General features: G+C 41.1%; 1 protein-coding gene across 1 annotated transcript in view; it reads left to right on the forward strand.

Annotated features, from left to right (window-relative positions):
- Positions 1-17408, forward strand: part of MAGI1 (membrane associated guanylate kinase, WW and PDZ domain containing 1) — a gene marked incomplete at its 3' end in the record, with an annotated part of 336541 nt that overhangs the window by 318564 nt on the left and 569 nt on the right. The window contains 7 exon segments of the mRNA XM_010015843.1: positions 2712-3005; positions 5956-6123; positions 10940-11030; positions 11155-11215; positions 12140-12283; positions 13600-13738; positions 17383-17406. Coding sequence (XP_010014145.1) covers positions 2712-3005; positions 5956-6123; positions 10940-11030; positions 11155-11215; positions 12140-12283; positions 13600-13738; positions 17383-17406 — 921 coding nt within the window.

Genomic DNA, 17408 nt, shown 5'->3' on the forward strand with positions numbered 1-17408 from the left:
TACTTTATCCTAAAGATAATCCAAATAACTTTCAGAGTGAAAATAAGAGCCTCAGTGGAAGTTAGGACTAGAACAGTACCTCTAAAAGAGCTCTGTACTCTTATCCAGGGCTGAGCTCCTTCTGCACAATATTAAATAACTGTTCACTCCTCATTTCTTTCCTTTTTACCATTGTGGATGAAATGCTGCCATGTTATGCCTCTCCTCTAATAGCTTCTCTCTCATTGCCGACTAAGGGCTGCTAATGTGAGAGAAGCTTTAGGAGATGAGCTTTGGGAGGAAGGGGAAGAGCAGCTGAATTTTGGTATTGGTTTTGTGTGTAATTTTCTTTCCAGTTTTACAGCCTCCAGGCTGGAAATTACCATAAAAGATTTAGATGCATGACAGATCTCTTGGTATTTCATTCAGGGGTTTGTTGCTCCAGATCAAGCTATTTCTGAATCATTGCAAATGTGGACACTTACTCTAGGATAAATTATTCAGGATCTCTTCTTTCACCTTATATTTGCAGGCTTTTAAATTCCAGCATAACTTTGTAGAGAAGCCTCTTCCTGACTTTTGGTCCTTTATTCTTCCTGTCATCTATATGGCAGTAGAAAAAGACTGTTCACCTGAATGGTGAATCTTGAGATTCATACAGGGGAAAGTATATACTCCTGTATTCTCAATGTGTGGAATACTATATATTTTATACGTACTTTGAGTATAGAAGTGCAGACAGGCACTTCTATCCAAGAATATTTGAAAGTTCTTTTTCTTGGATCATGGATTTACAGGTTTAGATTTTGTTTGGCATCCGTTTTCTTGTTGTTGCTTTTAAGATCTCCCACTTAACTTTGATTCACCAAATTGGAGAAGTGACCTGATTGGTGGTGGCAGCCATTCAATAGAGACAAGTGCAATGTGCTGCTCTCGGCTGTGCAAATGGACTGTGGAGAACTGGCTCAGTAATAAGAAGTGGAAGCTATTGTGGGCCACAAGCTTTAACCTGAGGTTGGATCAGGTGAAGACAAACACTGTGCTGGGATGTAGGCAGGGGGAAATTCTCCTGATTTCCCAGCAGATGATGGCTTATGGAATCATAGAATCATAGAATGGTTTGGGTTGGAAAGGACCTTAAGATCATCTAGTTCCAACCCCCCTGCCATGAGCAGGGACACCACAAACTAAACTATGTCGCCCAAGGCTCTGTCCAGCCTGGCCTTGAACACCTCCAGGGTTGGAGCATTCACAACTTCCTTGGGCAATCTATTCCAGTGCCTCACCACCCTAACTGTGAAGAACTTCTTCCTTATATCTAACCTAAAGTTCCCCTGTTTAAGTTTAAAGCCATTACCCCTTGTCCTACCACTAGAGTCCCTAATGAAGAGTCCCTCCCCAGCATCCTTGTAGGCACCCTTCAGGTATGGGAAGGCTGCTATGAGGTCTCCATGCAGCCTTCTCTTTTCCAGGCTGAAGAGCCCCAACTTTCTCAGCCTATCTTCATATGGGAGGTGCTCCAGTCCTCTTATCATCCTCGTGGCCCTCCTCTGGACTTGCTCCAACAGCTCCATGTCCATGGCTTAGCTGCAGTATGGTCCAGCACTTCAAGACAGACATGTTTTGAGTTGGAGAGAGCCCAACTGGAGGGAGTCCAGAGGACCAGTGAGAATAAGGAGACCTCTAGAAAACATGGTCTGCAAGGAAATATTGTACAAATTGGGTTTTTTTTAGCCTAAAGCAGAGAAGGGGGAGGAGACCTTAAACTCCCCAAGATTGTAAAAAGCTGCTGCAAAGAGGAAGGAAGTAATATATTCTCCATATGCTTGATAGATAGAACTAAAAATAATAGCCTTATGTTGCAGCAGGGGAGATTTAAGTTAGATATTGCAACCAATAGATTGCCTAGAGAGATATTTAACAGCTGATTAGACAAACATCTGTCAGGACTGACAGTAAGTATAGTTGGCCCTTACTTGAGCAGAGTGTGGACTAAGCAATTTTTTTGAGGTTTCTTCAAGCCTTGTAGTTGCTGATTAGATTTTAAACTAATATCACTTTCAACCGATATTAAACACTTGTTCAATATTAATGTTAATAATGTTTAATGTTTTCCCCCTAGCTGTGCCAGACTGTACAGATGATAGCTGCTGGTTCTTCCATCCAGAAAAGCTTAGTTCACAAGTTGTGTTGCTTTAGTATGGGTGTTTATTATTACTTGAGGTTACATTAATCAAAGGTAATTGATGCTACGCAACTGATGGTATTAAGTTAAAAAACACGGAAGTGTTGAGAGTTGGGTAGTTGATACTACTCCTCGTGGCTCTTGCACACATAACAGTTGCACTGTATAACTGAACTGGGGATGTGACATCTAAAGGAGGCATCTCTGAACTAATATAATCCACCTTTAAAACACCACAGAGAATCCAAGCACGCAGCACCACGCTGGTTTAACCATACTGCTGCTGTAGTTCAGCAGCGAAAGGCTTTGCTTGCATGACCACTGGAGAGAATGAGCATGTGTGGTCATTGCCATCACTGAACAGAGCTGCTGGTGGTGACATCCAAAAGGAGACAGAGCCCTTGGTCATTATGGGCATGATTTATAGACTAAAGCAGGTGATTTGCTTTTTGGGGGTTGTTTTGTTGTTGTTTTTTTATGTTAGTGGATGGACGGCAGTTTTTAACCATCGGCTGTTGCTCAGACAGGCTTTCTTTTCCCTCCCCAGTTCCCAAGGCAGAGAATGAAGTCCCATCCCCAGCCTCTTCTCACCACAGCAGCAACCAGCCAGCCTCGCTGACAGAGGAGAAGCGAACACCGCAGGGCAGCCAGAACTCCCTCAACACGGTGAGCTCAGGCAGCGGCAGCACCAGCGGCATCGGCAGCGGTGGCGGTGGGGGCAGCGGTGTGGTCAGCGCCGTGGTCCAGCCTTATGATGTGGAGATCCGCCGTGGTGAGAACGAGGGGTTCGGCTTCGTCATCGTCTCGTCTGTGAGCAGGCCAGAGGCTGGGACGACGTTCGGTGAGTCTTGGGGTTCTATCAACGCTCCTCGAGTGAGATGCGGATCTGAGCACTGCAGCGCAAGGAGGCGAGTGGGGATCTGGTTAATTAAAAGTCGTGAGCATGCCCTGAATTATGTAATTAATAGCTTCATTGGAGGCAAAGACTTGGTAGGTGTTTGCCTCTTGGGGTTTGTTCACTGAGTTGAGAAAAGCAAAATGAGAAATCCCAACCTGAAGAGCAAAAATGTCACCAATGGCAATTCCTGATACTCCCCGAAGATCCAGTTCTCCCTGCTAGCTGGGTACCTTTCTGGGGTTTGCTCTCAGAAGAGCAGCCAGGGATGCCCCCAGTGATGCTGTTTGCCAATGCAGAAATGGGGCAGGTGAAATGATATATGTCTCCTGATGGTGGAATTGAAACAGTTGATTTAAAAGCAGTAATGCTTAAACTGATTAACTTCTGCTTGGCAGTCAGGGTTACTCTGATCCGCATTATGGAGTGAGCATGTTGATAGCTGGAAAGTTTTAATTAGTAGTGCTTGCTGACGAGACACAAAATGGAGAATAATGTTAAAAAACCAGGTTGTTTTGATGTATTTCATCTCTTCCCGAATCTATTTCTTCAGAGCAGGGGGATGTCACGCTTAATATCATGTGGGGGGGAAAGGAATGACAGAACATGTGCCTTGGCCATCTTCACGCTATCTCTCAGAGCCGGGTTGTGGCTTGCAGACAATACACATTGCAGTCTCCTTGTACAGCTTGAGTGTTCCTGATGCACACAGGTGCATGTGGCAAGAAGTGGCTTTTCCTCCTTTTTTCTAGGCTCTTTTCCTGAAATTCCCTGTCATTGCCCATCAGTAATGCCCTTACTAATGCATCAAGGGAGCATCACCTCCTTTGCTGGAATTGATGTAGAACAGGCCATTTCTCACACAGTTCTGGGCAGCCATGGCAGCAGAGATTTCGAGGGGGAAATATCTAGTAGAGACCCAATGCATTGAATTCTGTCAGTTCTCAGGGGCTAGACTACCTCACACCATCCTTGCTGCTGGAAACTGCTCTTCTAGAACAGGTATTTTGATGCCAGAACACAACAGTGTAATGTAACATAGATTGAACTCAGTCTAAACCAGAGAGAGAGCTTTTATCTTCTGAAAGTATTTGCAAATGTGTGTAACTTTTGCTGTATGAAGACTGTGCTCTGACTCTTTTCTGCAGAGGAAGCTTGACCTGAGGTTGTAAAAAGTTGTGTTTGCTTTAGCCCAAGATTCTCACTAACTGGAAGTTTTCTGTGCAGGGGCTCCTCATGGGGATCTATTGATCTGTGACTGTTTTTCCTTTTAATTTTTTCAAGTGTATTCAGCTTTTCCCTAACACTCTGCATGAGATGTGTTCCTTCTGCTGCGTGGTGCTTGCTTTGGACCTGCTTTGTAGTTTGTTCTTTCATGGGTAGCTATTTAGAGATGGGCCAGACTGGTTCTAAAACTCACGTTGGTCACTTTGGTGTAGGCTCTGTCATCTGTATTCAGTGGATTGGATAGAATAGGTACTCAGACTCTCAAAACAGCCTTTAAACCAGATGGGGCTATGTATTACCAGAAAGAGAAGTAAAAGAAGGAGAGGGGGAATAATCCCGCTATCATTTCCAACTAATACTAACACTTTCTGACAGTTTTCATCGCATCTTTCCAACCTTGTTCTCTCACCTCACATTCCTTTTCTTAGCCTTTTCTTCTTTATGGTCTTTCTAGTGTTGTCATGTGTGCAGCAATGTATATCTCTAAAACTGCTAACCAAATAAAGACTACAGCACAGATGGGAAAGTGCATCTTGAGGGTGAATGTATTGTGGATGCAAAGTATGAGATGACCACTTTGTACACTTCATGGCTTTAATCACATGCTGTATGCCTGAGGGGTTCTTGCCCTTGTAAAGAATCAGTACAAAAGCTCAGTGGATTTATCTGAGTGAAAGGTATCCCTCTGTGTTCCAGTTCTGCATTTTATGGACGGTGCTGTGTTTTTAGGATAAACAATCGCATGGAACAGGAGTAGAATTTTGTCTCCAAAACACATTCATCCTAAAGTGCTTTTGCCATGTGCGTGTCAGACATCTCAATGGTTTTGTGTATGGTTTTAGAGGTATCAAATGAGGAGGTCCTTATTCCTTCCGTGCTCCTGTCCTGATGCTGTTTAAGATCATAAAAGGGGAAGGGTTAACAGGGGCTGAGGTGGATGCCTGCACCAAACAGGTTGCCTTTGTCAGTCTTGGCCCATCTGTAGTGGTCCTTTACCTTCCCTGGTAGTACCTTTATTCATGATAGAAGAAAACTGTTTCATGTTGCCTCTCCATGCTGATAGAGCGGGTCTTTGTGGTAGAAGGGGAGTTGCACTCCCTCCTAGGCCTAGAACGATTTCATCTTTCTGAACTGAGAAAGAACAAAACATTGGCAGAAGCTTGAACTGCAGTTGACTTAGAGAAGGACTAGAGAGGTTGATGCCAACACAATCTTGAAGGAGGAAGGTTGTATTTCCTACAGTTTCTATTTCTTTTGTTCAAAAATAAAGCCAGGATTTGGGTTATGATGGCTCTGCTGAGTGCAGCTGTAGTCTGTAAAAAATCTCACCATTTATTAATAGGAATCAAGATGGGGGGAGTTTTGAGTGATTAACAAAGCACCTTGTTGTCCAAAAAGTGAAGTATTGTGCACTCGTACTAGTTGATTGCCAATGTTTTGAACACTGGCAGCAAAGCTATCCTATAATAACTTTTGCTTGATGCATTAATTAATTAACCCTTAACCTTCTCTTTCCCTTTTCAACCCTTTTTCTCCTTTTCCCCTTCACCATATTCCCACGTATGTAAACAATTAAAAAAAAAAAAAACAAACCAAACCAAACCAAAAACAACCCCCAAAACCAATACAAAAGCGGGAAATGCATGTGTGGCCATGCCTCACAAAATAGGTCGGATAATTGAAGGGAGTCCCGCAGACCGCTGTGGCAAGCTGAAAGTAGGCGATCGGATCTTGGCCGTGAATGGGTGCTCCATCACCAACAAGTCGCATTCAGACATCGTCAACCTCATTAAGGAAGCGGGAAACACCGTTACCCTGCGCATCATTCCAGGAGATGGTAAAGTATATGTTTCCTGCTGTCTTATCTGACCCTTTCTCTGGTTTTGTCCCCTGGCTTTTTGCAGTCTTCCATAGCTTTATTTTTTGTTTCTTTCTATAGAAACAGAGTTCTGTTTTTAAACAGGGAGGTGCTGATTCTACATTAAAAAAACAATATTCTATTCCATCCTGTTCCTCCACAAACTTCTGTAAATGTGATGCATGTCTCAGTACACTTTGATTTGATTCTTAGGTTAATAATGCAGCTTTAGAATGTTTGGGAATCACTTGTTAACATATGGGATTCCTGAAGCTTGGTATAAGTAGGCTATAGAGTAAAGAGATCACAGAAAGGGATAAATACTTTGTCATGTTTTAAGCTGTTTGAAAAGAAGATTTGGTTTTATTCTGGGTAGTTGCTTTGGGAGTGAGCTCAGTACATCTTTAAATGACTTTGTTAAATGGTGATGGCTCTGGGGCTGCTGTGTGCTTGCAGCCGATTGTTCTGAGAGCTATCCTAGACCAGATCTCACTGTTTCAGATCAGAGGGAATGCGCAGGATCCCTAGTAATATGCTGACACTTGGTACTTCTTTCAAGCCACCAAACTATTTAACAAAAATAAGGATCTATTTTATGTATCAGTTTCATTAAATTAATTCCTAGCTGTGACGCCAAATAGGAACAGACGAGGAATGTATGTAATCTGTAGCAGAACTAAAATTGCTGTGGTTCTAAATTCTAAAGTGTTTTGTTTGTTCAATGTCCTGCTCTGCCATGATTCATAATGAGAATTTGTTAGGCAGAAATCTTTTTAGATTGCTCTCTTTTTAAGCTGAATCCACAGGTACAAGATTTGATGGCTCAGATAATGAGCGTTTCTTAGAGCTGTACAGGACATTATTTGCATTCACTTAAATGTGGAGAAAGTGTGATTAAGTTTGAAAGAAAGGTTGAGAAAGTATGGCTGAACTGAACCTGGTACCTGTAAAGCAGAATGAGAAGTTAAATGATGTGATTTGTGTGACAAGCATTCAATAGTTGCTAAGTCACACGCTTTCTAGTCTGAAACGTGGATTTGGTTACCCCACAGAGCATTATTATGCTATGTTTAAGTATAGGATAAAAATAGGCCAACATGAGCAATGATCTGGTTATAAATTATCTCTGGTTAGGATGATCTGTTTTGCATAAAGACTTTATTTCCCTACTGTTTAGTAGCTACCGGGTCAAATGGTGTATGATCCTTTGCTGCTTCCATCAAATTGAGTGTTCATGATGATGAAATGGCTGTGAATCAGGCTAACATCTGAGCTGGCCTCTGTGTGCCAGTTTTGGAAGTTCAGCTGGCAGAAGAATTGCTCATTGCCTGCATTTTGGTATCTGATCAAAATCAAGGAAGGGGAATCTTTGAATAAATAAGTCATTTTGTTTATAAAGGCAAAAAATACCTGAGAAACAAATAACTTCTGAATGGTTTAAGACTTTTTTAAGAATAGTATAGCCTGCTGTCACAGATGCTCGGCCAGTCTTGTGATACGAATACATGTATAGAGTGCCATGTTCAATTGCTTAGGTTAGAATGGAAACCTGTACGTGTGACTGAAATCACAGATTCCTAAAAAAGGCAGAAAGCTTTAATTTAGGGAAAGTATCAGCTCTCTTCTCTCATAGTAATGCAGGCTTCAAATCTTTCTATTTACTGCCCCTTTGAAATCCCAGGTCAGATTGCCAACTTTGCATAGTATTACCTGCATTTGATTTCCAAAAGCTAGTAAAACCAGGCAGTCTGAGAGATTTGCTCTAAACTTCACAAGATTTAAGAAATTGGTCTCAATGTTGTTTTCTTTTTATTGTCTTTGGGTGCTTTTGTTGATTTGTTTTTTCATTTTGTTGACTTTTGGGTGCTTATTTGGTAAATATAAACGGTCTAACAGTATACTTCAAGGTGTGTGTGTGGGGGATAAATCAGAAGCCATATGTCTCAGATAAACATGGAACTAAGGCTTATCACAAGACTCACAACAAACTCACACTGCTAATCTCTTCTAACATTATTAAAAACACCAAAGGTTTTGCTTTGTAATAGGTCTTGAACCAACTCATTGCAGGATTGTATGTGCAATGAAAATATGATGGTTTAAAATGCTACCGGCTGATGCAAGGATACAGAGAGCTGAAAAATGACAAGCTTAGATTAGGCATTTAATCGGTGTCTGGCTGTTTCAGGGCAGAATAGGGCAAGGAATCAATGAAATAAGTAGGATATAGAATGTACAATTGTAATTCTACTAGAGATATTTTTTGCTCTGTTTGTGTTCTGTTCCAGTTTTGCGTCCTGAACCAGTGTCTAAAAAAACTAGCAAAATTATGCACAACTCCTGACTCATGGGATAGGGTGGGTTAAAGATAGATATGCAGTACAGTGGTGTGAAGATACATCTGTACATTCTTAGTATGACCTACTAAAGGGTAGGAATCTTGCATTCTCTTTGAAGCCCACCTTCATCTGATCTCCAAATATTTGTGGAGGATTTTAAAGGCTTTTTTTCTAGGTGAATACAGAACACTTAACCATGTTTTGGGGCTTTCTTATGGAGGAGGTTTTATGGAGGCAGATTTTAGCATCAAGGCATCATTACAAAGTACACAGAATTATTTATTAAAATCAACAGTGTAACCACACACAGGGCCGTCTCCTTCTCACACAAGCCAGCTGTCAATAGCGCATACTCACAAGGGTATGTTTTGGTCATGGCAACCCTGAGAGGTGCAGGCAGACCCAAGAGCCTCCCTTGCTCTCTGAGCCGCTGGGCAGAAGCCAGCTCTGGTCTGGAAGATGTTACAGCTCCATATGCTGAGGGTTTGGGCATGTTAACTTGGGCACAGTGCTGCAGGCAAAGGAGCTGTGCTCTTGTTACATCCATCTGTTTAAACAGTTCTTAGTTTTCTCTTTCCTTTTCCCTGAGTTTCCCTTGACGTGTGCTAGCTATAGGAAGGAAAACCCTTCACCTCATCTATATTTCCCCACAATTAAAATAAATCCATGAAATTAAATTAGTTCCCAGTACCAAGTAAGCCCATGACCACCACCTCTCCTTAATTTGGGGAAAAAACCTCCCATTTCTCCACAGCTGGACTCTGTTTAATAACAGCAGATTTCTCCATAGTACATAAAATGAATTACCAGATGCCTGAAGCTTAAGAAGCAAACAAAGGCAGGGTAGAAGACCTTGTAATTTTCTGTTGGAGAGCCAGATGTTTCCACCCGGGATTTGTTGCTGTTGTCTGATGGTGGGGGGGTTTAAGTGGTGTTGGAACTAGAGAAATTCAGTCAAGAAACAAGGTGCAGCATTTTAGCCAGTGACTGTGCATTCAGTTTAGATTTTGATTCTGAAAAGTGGATCATTTTCAGTGTATTTTGTAGTTATTTGTAATGTGTGGTCCTCTCCTAGATAGAATGGGTATAGGCACAATCTGGGCTCTCCTATGTGCAGAACTGTTCCACAAAGGAGTGAGTGCTGGCCATCGCAATGACTTTAGCTGGGAATGCTGTGCCTAATGAGTGGGTCTTTCTATTGACTATGTCTACCATTCACTATATATAACAGATGTAACTGCTCAACATTTTGAGGGGTTAAGCATGTACCACTGACTCTCCCTCTGAATTCAAACTCCTGCGTGTGGAGAAGGGTGTTTTCAGGAACTGCTGACTTCTGGAGCAATTCAAAATCAGAAACTCTTCAGTACTGATTTGAGTTCAGGATTGACATAATATGCATTTCTGGAAAACATGTTGAGTTCAATATGCCAGCGTTCCAGGTCTTTCCTCCAAAACTGTGTTGCTAACATTTGGCTAATGGCATTGTCATGACCTTAATTTTAGGCAGAATTTTAAATGACTTCTGGGTTAATTCTGGTCTTATTGAAGTCAGTGATAAAGCTTCAATATGGCAAGGGGCCATTCTGCCATGCTGTAGTGTAGGGACACCTGAATAGTCTCTTTTCGGCTGTGTATACAGCAACTCTCACCCCAGTTTTGTGAAGCAGGAGAGAGGATCTCTCCTGGAAGCACCTCTTGCCATGCATAGAGAACTAATGGCATTTGCACAGGCTGGTGTTGGGCTGAGAGCCCTTTACCATGGCATAACTTAAGTTTTGAAGTTAATCCTGCTCTCAGTATTCTCTCAGTGAGCCAATTGTAAATGATACCCAGAGCTGTTGATGCTTTTGGCAGAGGTGGTTCCATGTCCCTGCGTGCAGCTTGGAGTGCTCAGGCAGCAGTGGGTTGTATTTCAAAGATGAATTTCAGTACGTTTGGGGTTTAGCCACAGTCAATATCACCTTGTGAGGTATTAGATAAAAGGCACATCTCAATCCTCCTGAGGATTGCTGATTCTGATGGAGGAAGCACTCATAAGCTTATAATCCATGGAATAGTTATTGCTACTATAAAATTAATCTACCCAACCTACCATACTTGGAGACTTTAATGATTGGAATTCATGTCATTAGACAACAGACAAAATATTCTTCAACTCTTCCTCCACAAGTCAGTGTTCTTTGTGAGTGTGTCTAATGGTCAGAGGTGTTTCTAATCCCAATTTCCCATTTATATTTTTTTTCAATTGAGTGTACAGTTTCTTATACATGATTACTGTGACTTAGCTTAGACTTTATCCTGTTAATTCCTGGATTTAAGAAATTTAAGCCAATCTCAAGTTCTTTAAAAACAACATAATGATGCTTTCCAGTGACATCCCTTTGCAAAACTTTTCCCCTTTCAGTGAGTAGCCAATGGTCTTCCCTCATAATGAAAACAAATTTATTTTGCAGAATCCTCCAATGCTACTTTATTGACCAATGCAGAAAAAATTGCTACAATTACAACCACACATACTCCTCAGCAAATACCACAGGAAACCAGGTCAGATTGTTTTCCTTGAGGAGAGCATGTTGGCATGCTCTCTCTTTGGTTACTTCTTGATCATCTTCACATCCCATGAGCTGTATCTTTCCTCTCACCTTCTTTCTCTCATTCATTACAGCAGGAACAACACCAAACCAAAGCAGGAATCCCAGTTTGATTTCAAACCACCCCAAGCAGCACAGGTAAGGAGTTACCTTTCTAATTGTTTTGTTTACCACAGACTGTTGCTTCTAATCTGCCTGTGGGCTGTGTTCAAATATTTCCCTTGAAAATTCCTACTGGGAAACTGTTCTTCCTCAGTCTGTTTGCTGGAAAAAAGAGGAATTTGTTGATAGGTTTCTTAATACGTGTGGCTGTTGTTTCAGCTGGGAAACATTTCCAGCACATTCACATCATGGCTTTTAGGGAGAGTTAAAAAAAAAGCTGACATTTTTGCAACAGTAATAATTTATGTGTTTGTTTATTGAATTGGGTATTTTGAGGGGCCTCTCCAGAAAGTACTGTTGTGTGCAGATCATAAATACAGAGGACAAAAAAAGAGGAAAATTTAATAAGAGGCAATAGCTGGAGTGTTCCAGCTTTTGCAAACAGCATCTTATTAGAAAGATTATCTATCTCACTGTTAACTTCCCTTGCCACTGGCCATCCCAGAAGTAACCTCTTCCATTAGAGACTTCAAAACATCCCTACACTAACAGCATTTATGAAAAATAATTCACATGCTTCTGGGCTTCTTGCAAAGGAGTAGAAAAGTCAAAGCCAGCACCATGGTGTAGACTCATCCCAGGTACCATCAGGCATTTAACTGAAGCCTTATAGGTGCCTAATGGAGGCACCATAACAGAGGTGCCTAAAAATGCACTGGACATGGCAAAGCCCATTCATTCAAACAGCCCTTTGCAGACCAACACTGGCACTCCAAATTGAAGGATGGGATGTGAGGGAGCAGGAAATCCTAGTCTGTGTGTGAAAACTCAACTGATTTTATATTTTTAACTAAAAGTAACAAAAGTAATAATGTTGGTTGATTGAATAATTTAGAAATGAAAATAAAGAGGCGTTTAACTTTTTGTTCAATTGCACATATGTTGTCTTCTTTCCAGCAGGACCAAGACTTTTACACTGTTGAGCTGGAAAGAGGAGCCAAAGGGTTTGGCTTTAGCCTGCGAGGTGGCCGGGAGTATAATATGGATCTGTATGTGCTGCGCCTAGCTGAGGATGGTCCAGCTGAGAGATGTGGGAAGATGAGGGTATGTAGAAACAGATTTAAAAACCACGTTTCGTTGCAATAAACTGACTGCCCTGCCTGTCCCTTACAGGCATACCTTCTGCTGTGCCAGCTAAGAAGATAATTAAATGTTAACTGAAAGGAGCAGTGGTTCCTATTTACTTCTTTCGGTGGCTTCTGTCACTCTTTGCATACGATCTATAGCAATGTGTGTGCATTGGAAGACTTCACCCCCTTGTTCCAACACAGGCTTCCAAATTCTAATACATAATCTGGCTTTTAAAGCCTAACAGAGATATGTGAAGCAATTAAAATGTAATAACCAGTCTTTTAAGGCTGCAGCCTTGAGTAGAGCACCAAGCTGATCCTTTCCTCTGATCCCAGCTGATCCTTTCCTCTGCTAGTGGTCAGAGTGGGGAGTAATGTGGTTTTTAATTAGTATTAACTGTTAACTACACATGTCAGCTAAATTATAAACATTCTAACAAAGGCATATGTTATCAAATGCCTACAGAAAAATTAAATTGCCAAGCTTTATGTGTTCCTCACTCCTCTGATAGAGAATGCATTATAACCTTACCACGTGTCTTTTTCTTCTCCAGATATATCATGCAAAGGGCATTTTCAAAATTATTTTGCCAGGAGTAGATCTACAGTCCCAAAATTTTTGCTGATGAAAATAAATCAGTGCTGCCCTGTGGAAGTCAGTGCTTTGATAAGCTCTTCCAAGCCCTGTTTTCCTATCCTGATAAATGATTATATTTACAAAAGCAGCTTTGCTGGATCATAGTAGGTATCTGTATCCAAGTGAGAAATGGACCTGAAAAAGCTATTTGAACATCCCAGTTACAGCAGGCTGTAAAACAAACGACAACTTTGACCAAAGACTTTGCAAAATAACACCAGTTTTAGCACAGCTCGAGCTATTGAGCAGTGCAGTAATGCAATGTGGTTTTACAAAACAGCAATGAAATCACAGAGTCACAGACTGGTTTGGGTTGGAAGAGACCTTAAAGCTTATCCAGCTCCACCCCCCCTGCTATGGGCAGGGACCCCTTCCACTAGACCAGGTTGCTTAAAGCCCTGTCCAACCTGGCCTTGAACATTGCCAGAGATATTTTGATACCTCAAGATTTCCCTGGTGCCTTCATGTCTTTCAGGCCCTTGCAAACTGTTTTTTGTGGACTGTGGCTGGAAGGAGTTGGGCACATTTAACTTCACCAGGTGTATAGTTGTTCTTCCACCTTTGCGGTGGCTGGTGTCTCGCGGTGTGTTGGTAGCAACTGTCATAAGGGTTTGTTTCTAATCTTAGGCTCTTTTCCTTTATGACACTGACAGATTGGAGATGAAATCTTAGAGATCAATGGAGAAACTACCAAGAACATGAAGCACGCTCGGGCCATCGAACTGATTAAAAATGGTGGCCGCAGGGTCCGCCTGTTTCTGAAACGTGGAGATGGCTCTGTCCCAGAATATGGTGGGTCAAACTATGAAAACATTCCTTTCTTCCCTGGCATCACTCCATGAATGATTTGTCTCAAGATCTGAAGCGGGAATTCTTTTTTATTTTCCTTTCTCACCAGTGTCTTACCAACCTTTGCAACATATGATTAATTGCCTCGCTTGTGCTGAATTTTCTACACATTTCACCCTTTGCTTGCTTCCTTGGACTTGGGGCGCAGTGTAAGGCAAGATCATCATAGCAGTATTTTTGGTGATCAGAGAGGAAAACAAAACAAAACAAAAAAACCTTATTGTCTTGTCCAGCCAAACAAGGAATGTCATTGAACTGTGCCAAACTGTTTCTCAGCGGCTGAATTGTTGTTTCAAATAGGTCTCTACTTCTAATCAATGCAAAAACTGGGATCCTGGGTTATTATTCTGAAGCAGTGATTTTTTTTGTTAGGTTTTTCTCTTAGTTCCTGTCTGTATCCATAGACATGAATGCTGAGATGGCTTATGAGATTTTTTGCCTTCCCTTAGTATTTATGTAAATATTTATAAAGTTATTTAAGAAAAAGAAGGAAAAGAAAAATAGCTTTACTGCAAAAATATATTGATTTGGCCTCCTGAGCCCTTTTCTCCCCCATTAAACTGTCTGCTGGTTTCAACTAGTTAATTTGTAAGGTCTGAAAAGGTGAGGAGGTTATGAAATAAGGTGCTCTCGTGTCTGTCTTGGGGGAAACATTCAGTCCTCATTTCTTACTAAGAATTGCATTAGATTTCCTTTTCTTCCCCCGGAGGTTGGATTGCTGGGTGGCTTAACTTAGCACACTATTTAATATTATAATTATGTCTTATTTATTTGAGATAATTGTCAAATATTGTGCCCTCGATGGAGGGCTACTCCCAACCAAAGGTCTGTGAGGTTTCTATAGAAACTGATGATTGAAGGGATGTCCTTTATACTTTTCTCCCCGTATTTGGGTTGTTTCTGTGTCAGTAAGTTCTGTGTTTATCATTCAGTCCATGTCCTAAAACCAGAAACAAACCCCTTCTGCACAATCTATGAACTAGATTTTCTTTTCATTTACTGTACCACGTTGGAGAGTTTCTGCTCACTCTGTTCATTATTTAACTTTAAATGACCAGTTCAGAGTATAACCAACAAACAACTGAAATGTTTAACAATATGGAAGGAAAGTTATGGGTTTACACTTCTGTAATATAAATAGCACACCAGAAGGTTCAATGATGGCACTGAAATTCTGTAATGTTCTTTCTACTTTTGTCTTTTCCTATACTCCTTTGGATGTACAGTACTGTATCATATGCTAGACTGCATAAATACCCTGTAAATTAAGTGCTTCACTTCTCAAAGCATATGTCTGTTGCACTGAGGATGGAAATCCACCACCAATTTTCTTTTGGCTAATGCTAAACCACTAAACATTCATTCTCCAAGCAAGGATTTAATATACAGGGGTTGCACTACTGTAAAGAATATCCTTGTAATGTTTGGGACTCCTTCCTCTCTTCATTCTGTTCACTGCAGTCGCAAATGGTTCCTCTAATAATGTTAAGTTCCAATATTTTTCTGACTCAATTGGAACGTGCTTCTCTACGAGGCTGTATATTTTTGTAATGAGTTTTGTACTTATTTTTAATGTTGTGGTCTCTGGTGGACTTTATTTTTCGTTGTTGTTTGATTGTTAATGTTTTTTCTATGACATTCTGTGTCGCTGTTCCAGCTGTCTTTTAGAATGGATGCTCTCGTTGTCTGGGTTATTGAATCACCTCTTAGATGTCTCTTTATGTCACAATAATAACTGCTGTCTTTGCAGCCTTATATTTGGGTGAAGCCTAGACAATCTGACTGGAAAAATAAACTTTCTTTATTCTAAGATAAAATATGAAGATTTTTCTTTCTTTCATCTTTATTATAGGGAATCTAAATTTTCTACTTTTCTCTTTCTCTTTCTCTTACTTTTCTTGGTGCTGGGCTCTTCCTTCCTCAGCGATGATACCTCCTAATATCGCTGCATGTATGAGAAATGACAAGCTCGGGGAGTCTTGCTTCTACCTTATGGGCCATAATCAAACTACGGTTTGTAGCTAAAATCAATATTAGGTGTTTTTGTGCTGTGGCCTAATTCCCTCACATTGCTTTCCGCTTTGCTATATTTTATATGTATACAGCAATTCATTCCGAGCACCCTGCGTCCCCTGAATTGTAAGTACACCACAGGACACGTTTAAACCTTGTGTGATAGCCAGGTTGCCCCAAGCCGTGTGCTTACAGCTACGGAAAAGCGGTGTGGTCCCCCAGCTGCTGCCTGAAAATGCTAAAAAGCAAAAATGCACACACGTGAGTCGCAACACGGGTTTCACCTGGAAATCACCCAAATCATGGCCCATGCACACACCAACCCTCCCAAGCTAAAGGAATGGAAATGCCATCAGATGGGAGACGCTTTGCGTGATGGCAAATGAGCATGTAGCGTGTTTGGCCTGGGGGAGGGAAGGCGAAAAGGAGAAAAAGAGACAAAAAATCGATCCCCACAAGTGTCTGTGAGGGGTTTCAGTCGTGCCAACAGGACAGTCCACGTCAAGGTGGGTGTCTTGGTGCGAGTGGCAGGAAGCCTGCAGGAAGCACGCCTAAAGCCAGGCAAGCTGCTGTGCAGAAGTTACTTTTAATAAGAAAACAATAATAAGCAAATAAAAGCAACACTCACATTAACTCAGTGCAGCTACTTTAATGTTTGTCATGTCTATAATGAATCATTCATAAACAACCATTACAAACAACGTGAGTAATTCTAGTTTAGCTACAGCACAGGGCTGGTTTTTAGTCTCGGGGCTGGTTTTTTTTCCTCTGCTTTGCAGTTTGTCTTGCAGAGGTAGCTCAGCTTTATTTTACCTGAAATCCTACATTAAAAATAAGGAACTGGAGATTAGGTTTTAATTAAAGCCATCCTACATATTACAATATCTTTCCATTGCTTTAATATGAAAAAATCATAATTTCCCTCATCGTTGTTCGAATCATTGTGGCAAAACCAAAATCTACCCTAGGACTTTTCATAACACGGTAGAACTAAGTGAGATTAAGTAATGTCTTAAATGAAATGGAAATTACATGATTACAGTCTAATTCTCACACCTTGAAAATGTTATTTTACGAGGTGAAAACTTAATAATCAATTCTATTTTCTGCACATTTTCTGCTCTTTGAAACAAGGCCTCCCACACCTGGAAGGCAGTTCAAAAGACTTCAAAGAAAAAAATCATTTCCTAAAGGCCCTCTTTATTGGAAACTGTTAAAAAAACCATCCAACAACCTGAACTACAATATTATGGGTTTTTTCCCACTGGAAAGAAAGTAGCACAACTGAACATTATGAATTGGGCTTGGGAAAAAATGTAAAATGTCCCATGACCTGAAGAGCATAAAGATGATATCAGCTTGGACCAAAACACAGCTAACGAACAGAGCAGCACCAGTACTAACCTGTAACTCTCGTTGTTCACAGTTAAATTAACAAAAGCTTCGGTTAGCCTTCGCTGACTGCTTTAACAGTTGTTTGTTTTTGTCACTAATGAAGTCTGAAGAGTGATAAGTGGTGTCACGGCGCCACGGAAGGCATCGGTACCAAACGCTTTGCTGTTATTTTCTTTCAGACCCCAGCAGTGACAGGAACAGTCCC

The sequence above is a fragment of the Nestor notabilis genome, unplaced genomic scaffold (genome assembly GCF_000696875.1).
Source record: "Nestor notabilis isolate BGI_N333 unplaced genomic scaffold, ASM69687v1 scaffold4096, whole genome shotgun sequence".
Classification (NCBI taxonomy): domain Eukaryota; kingdom Metazoa; phylum Chordata; class Aves; order Psittaciformes; family Psittacidae; genus Nestor; species Nestor notabilis.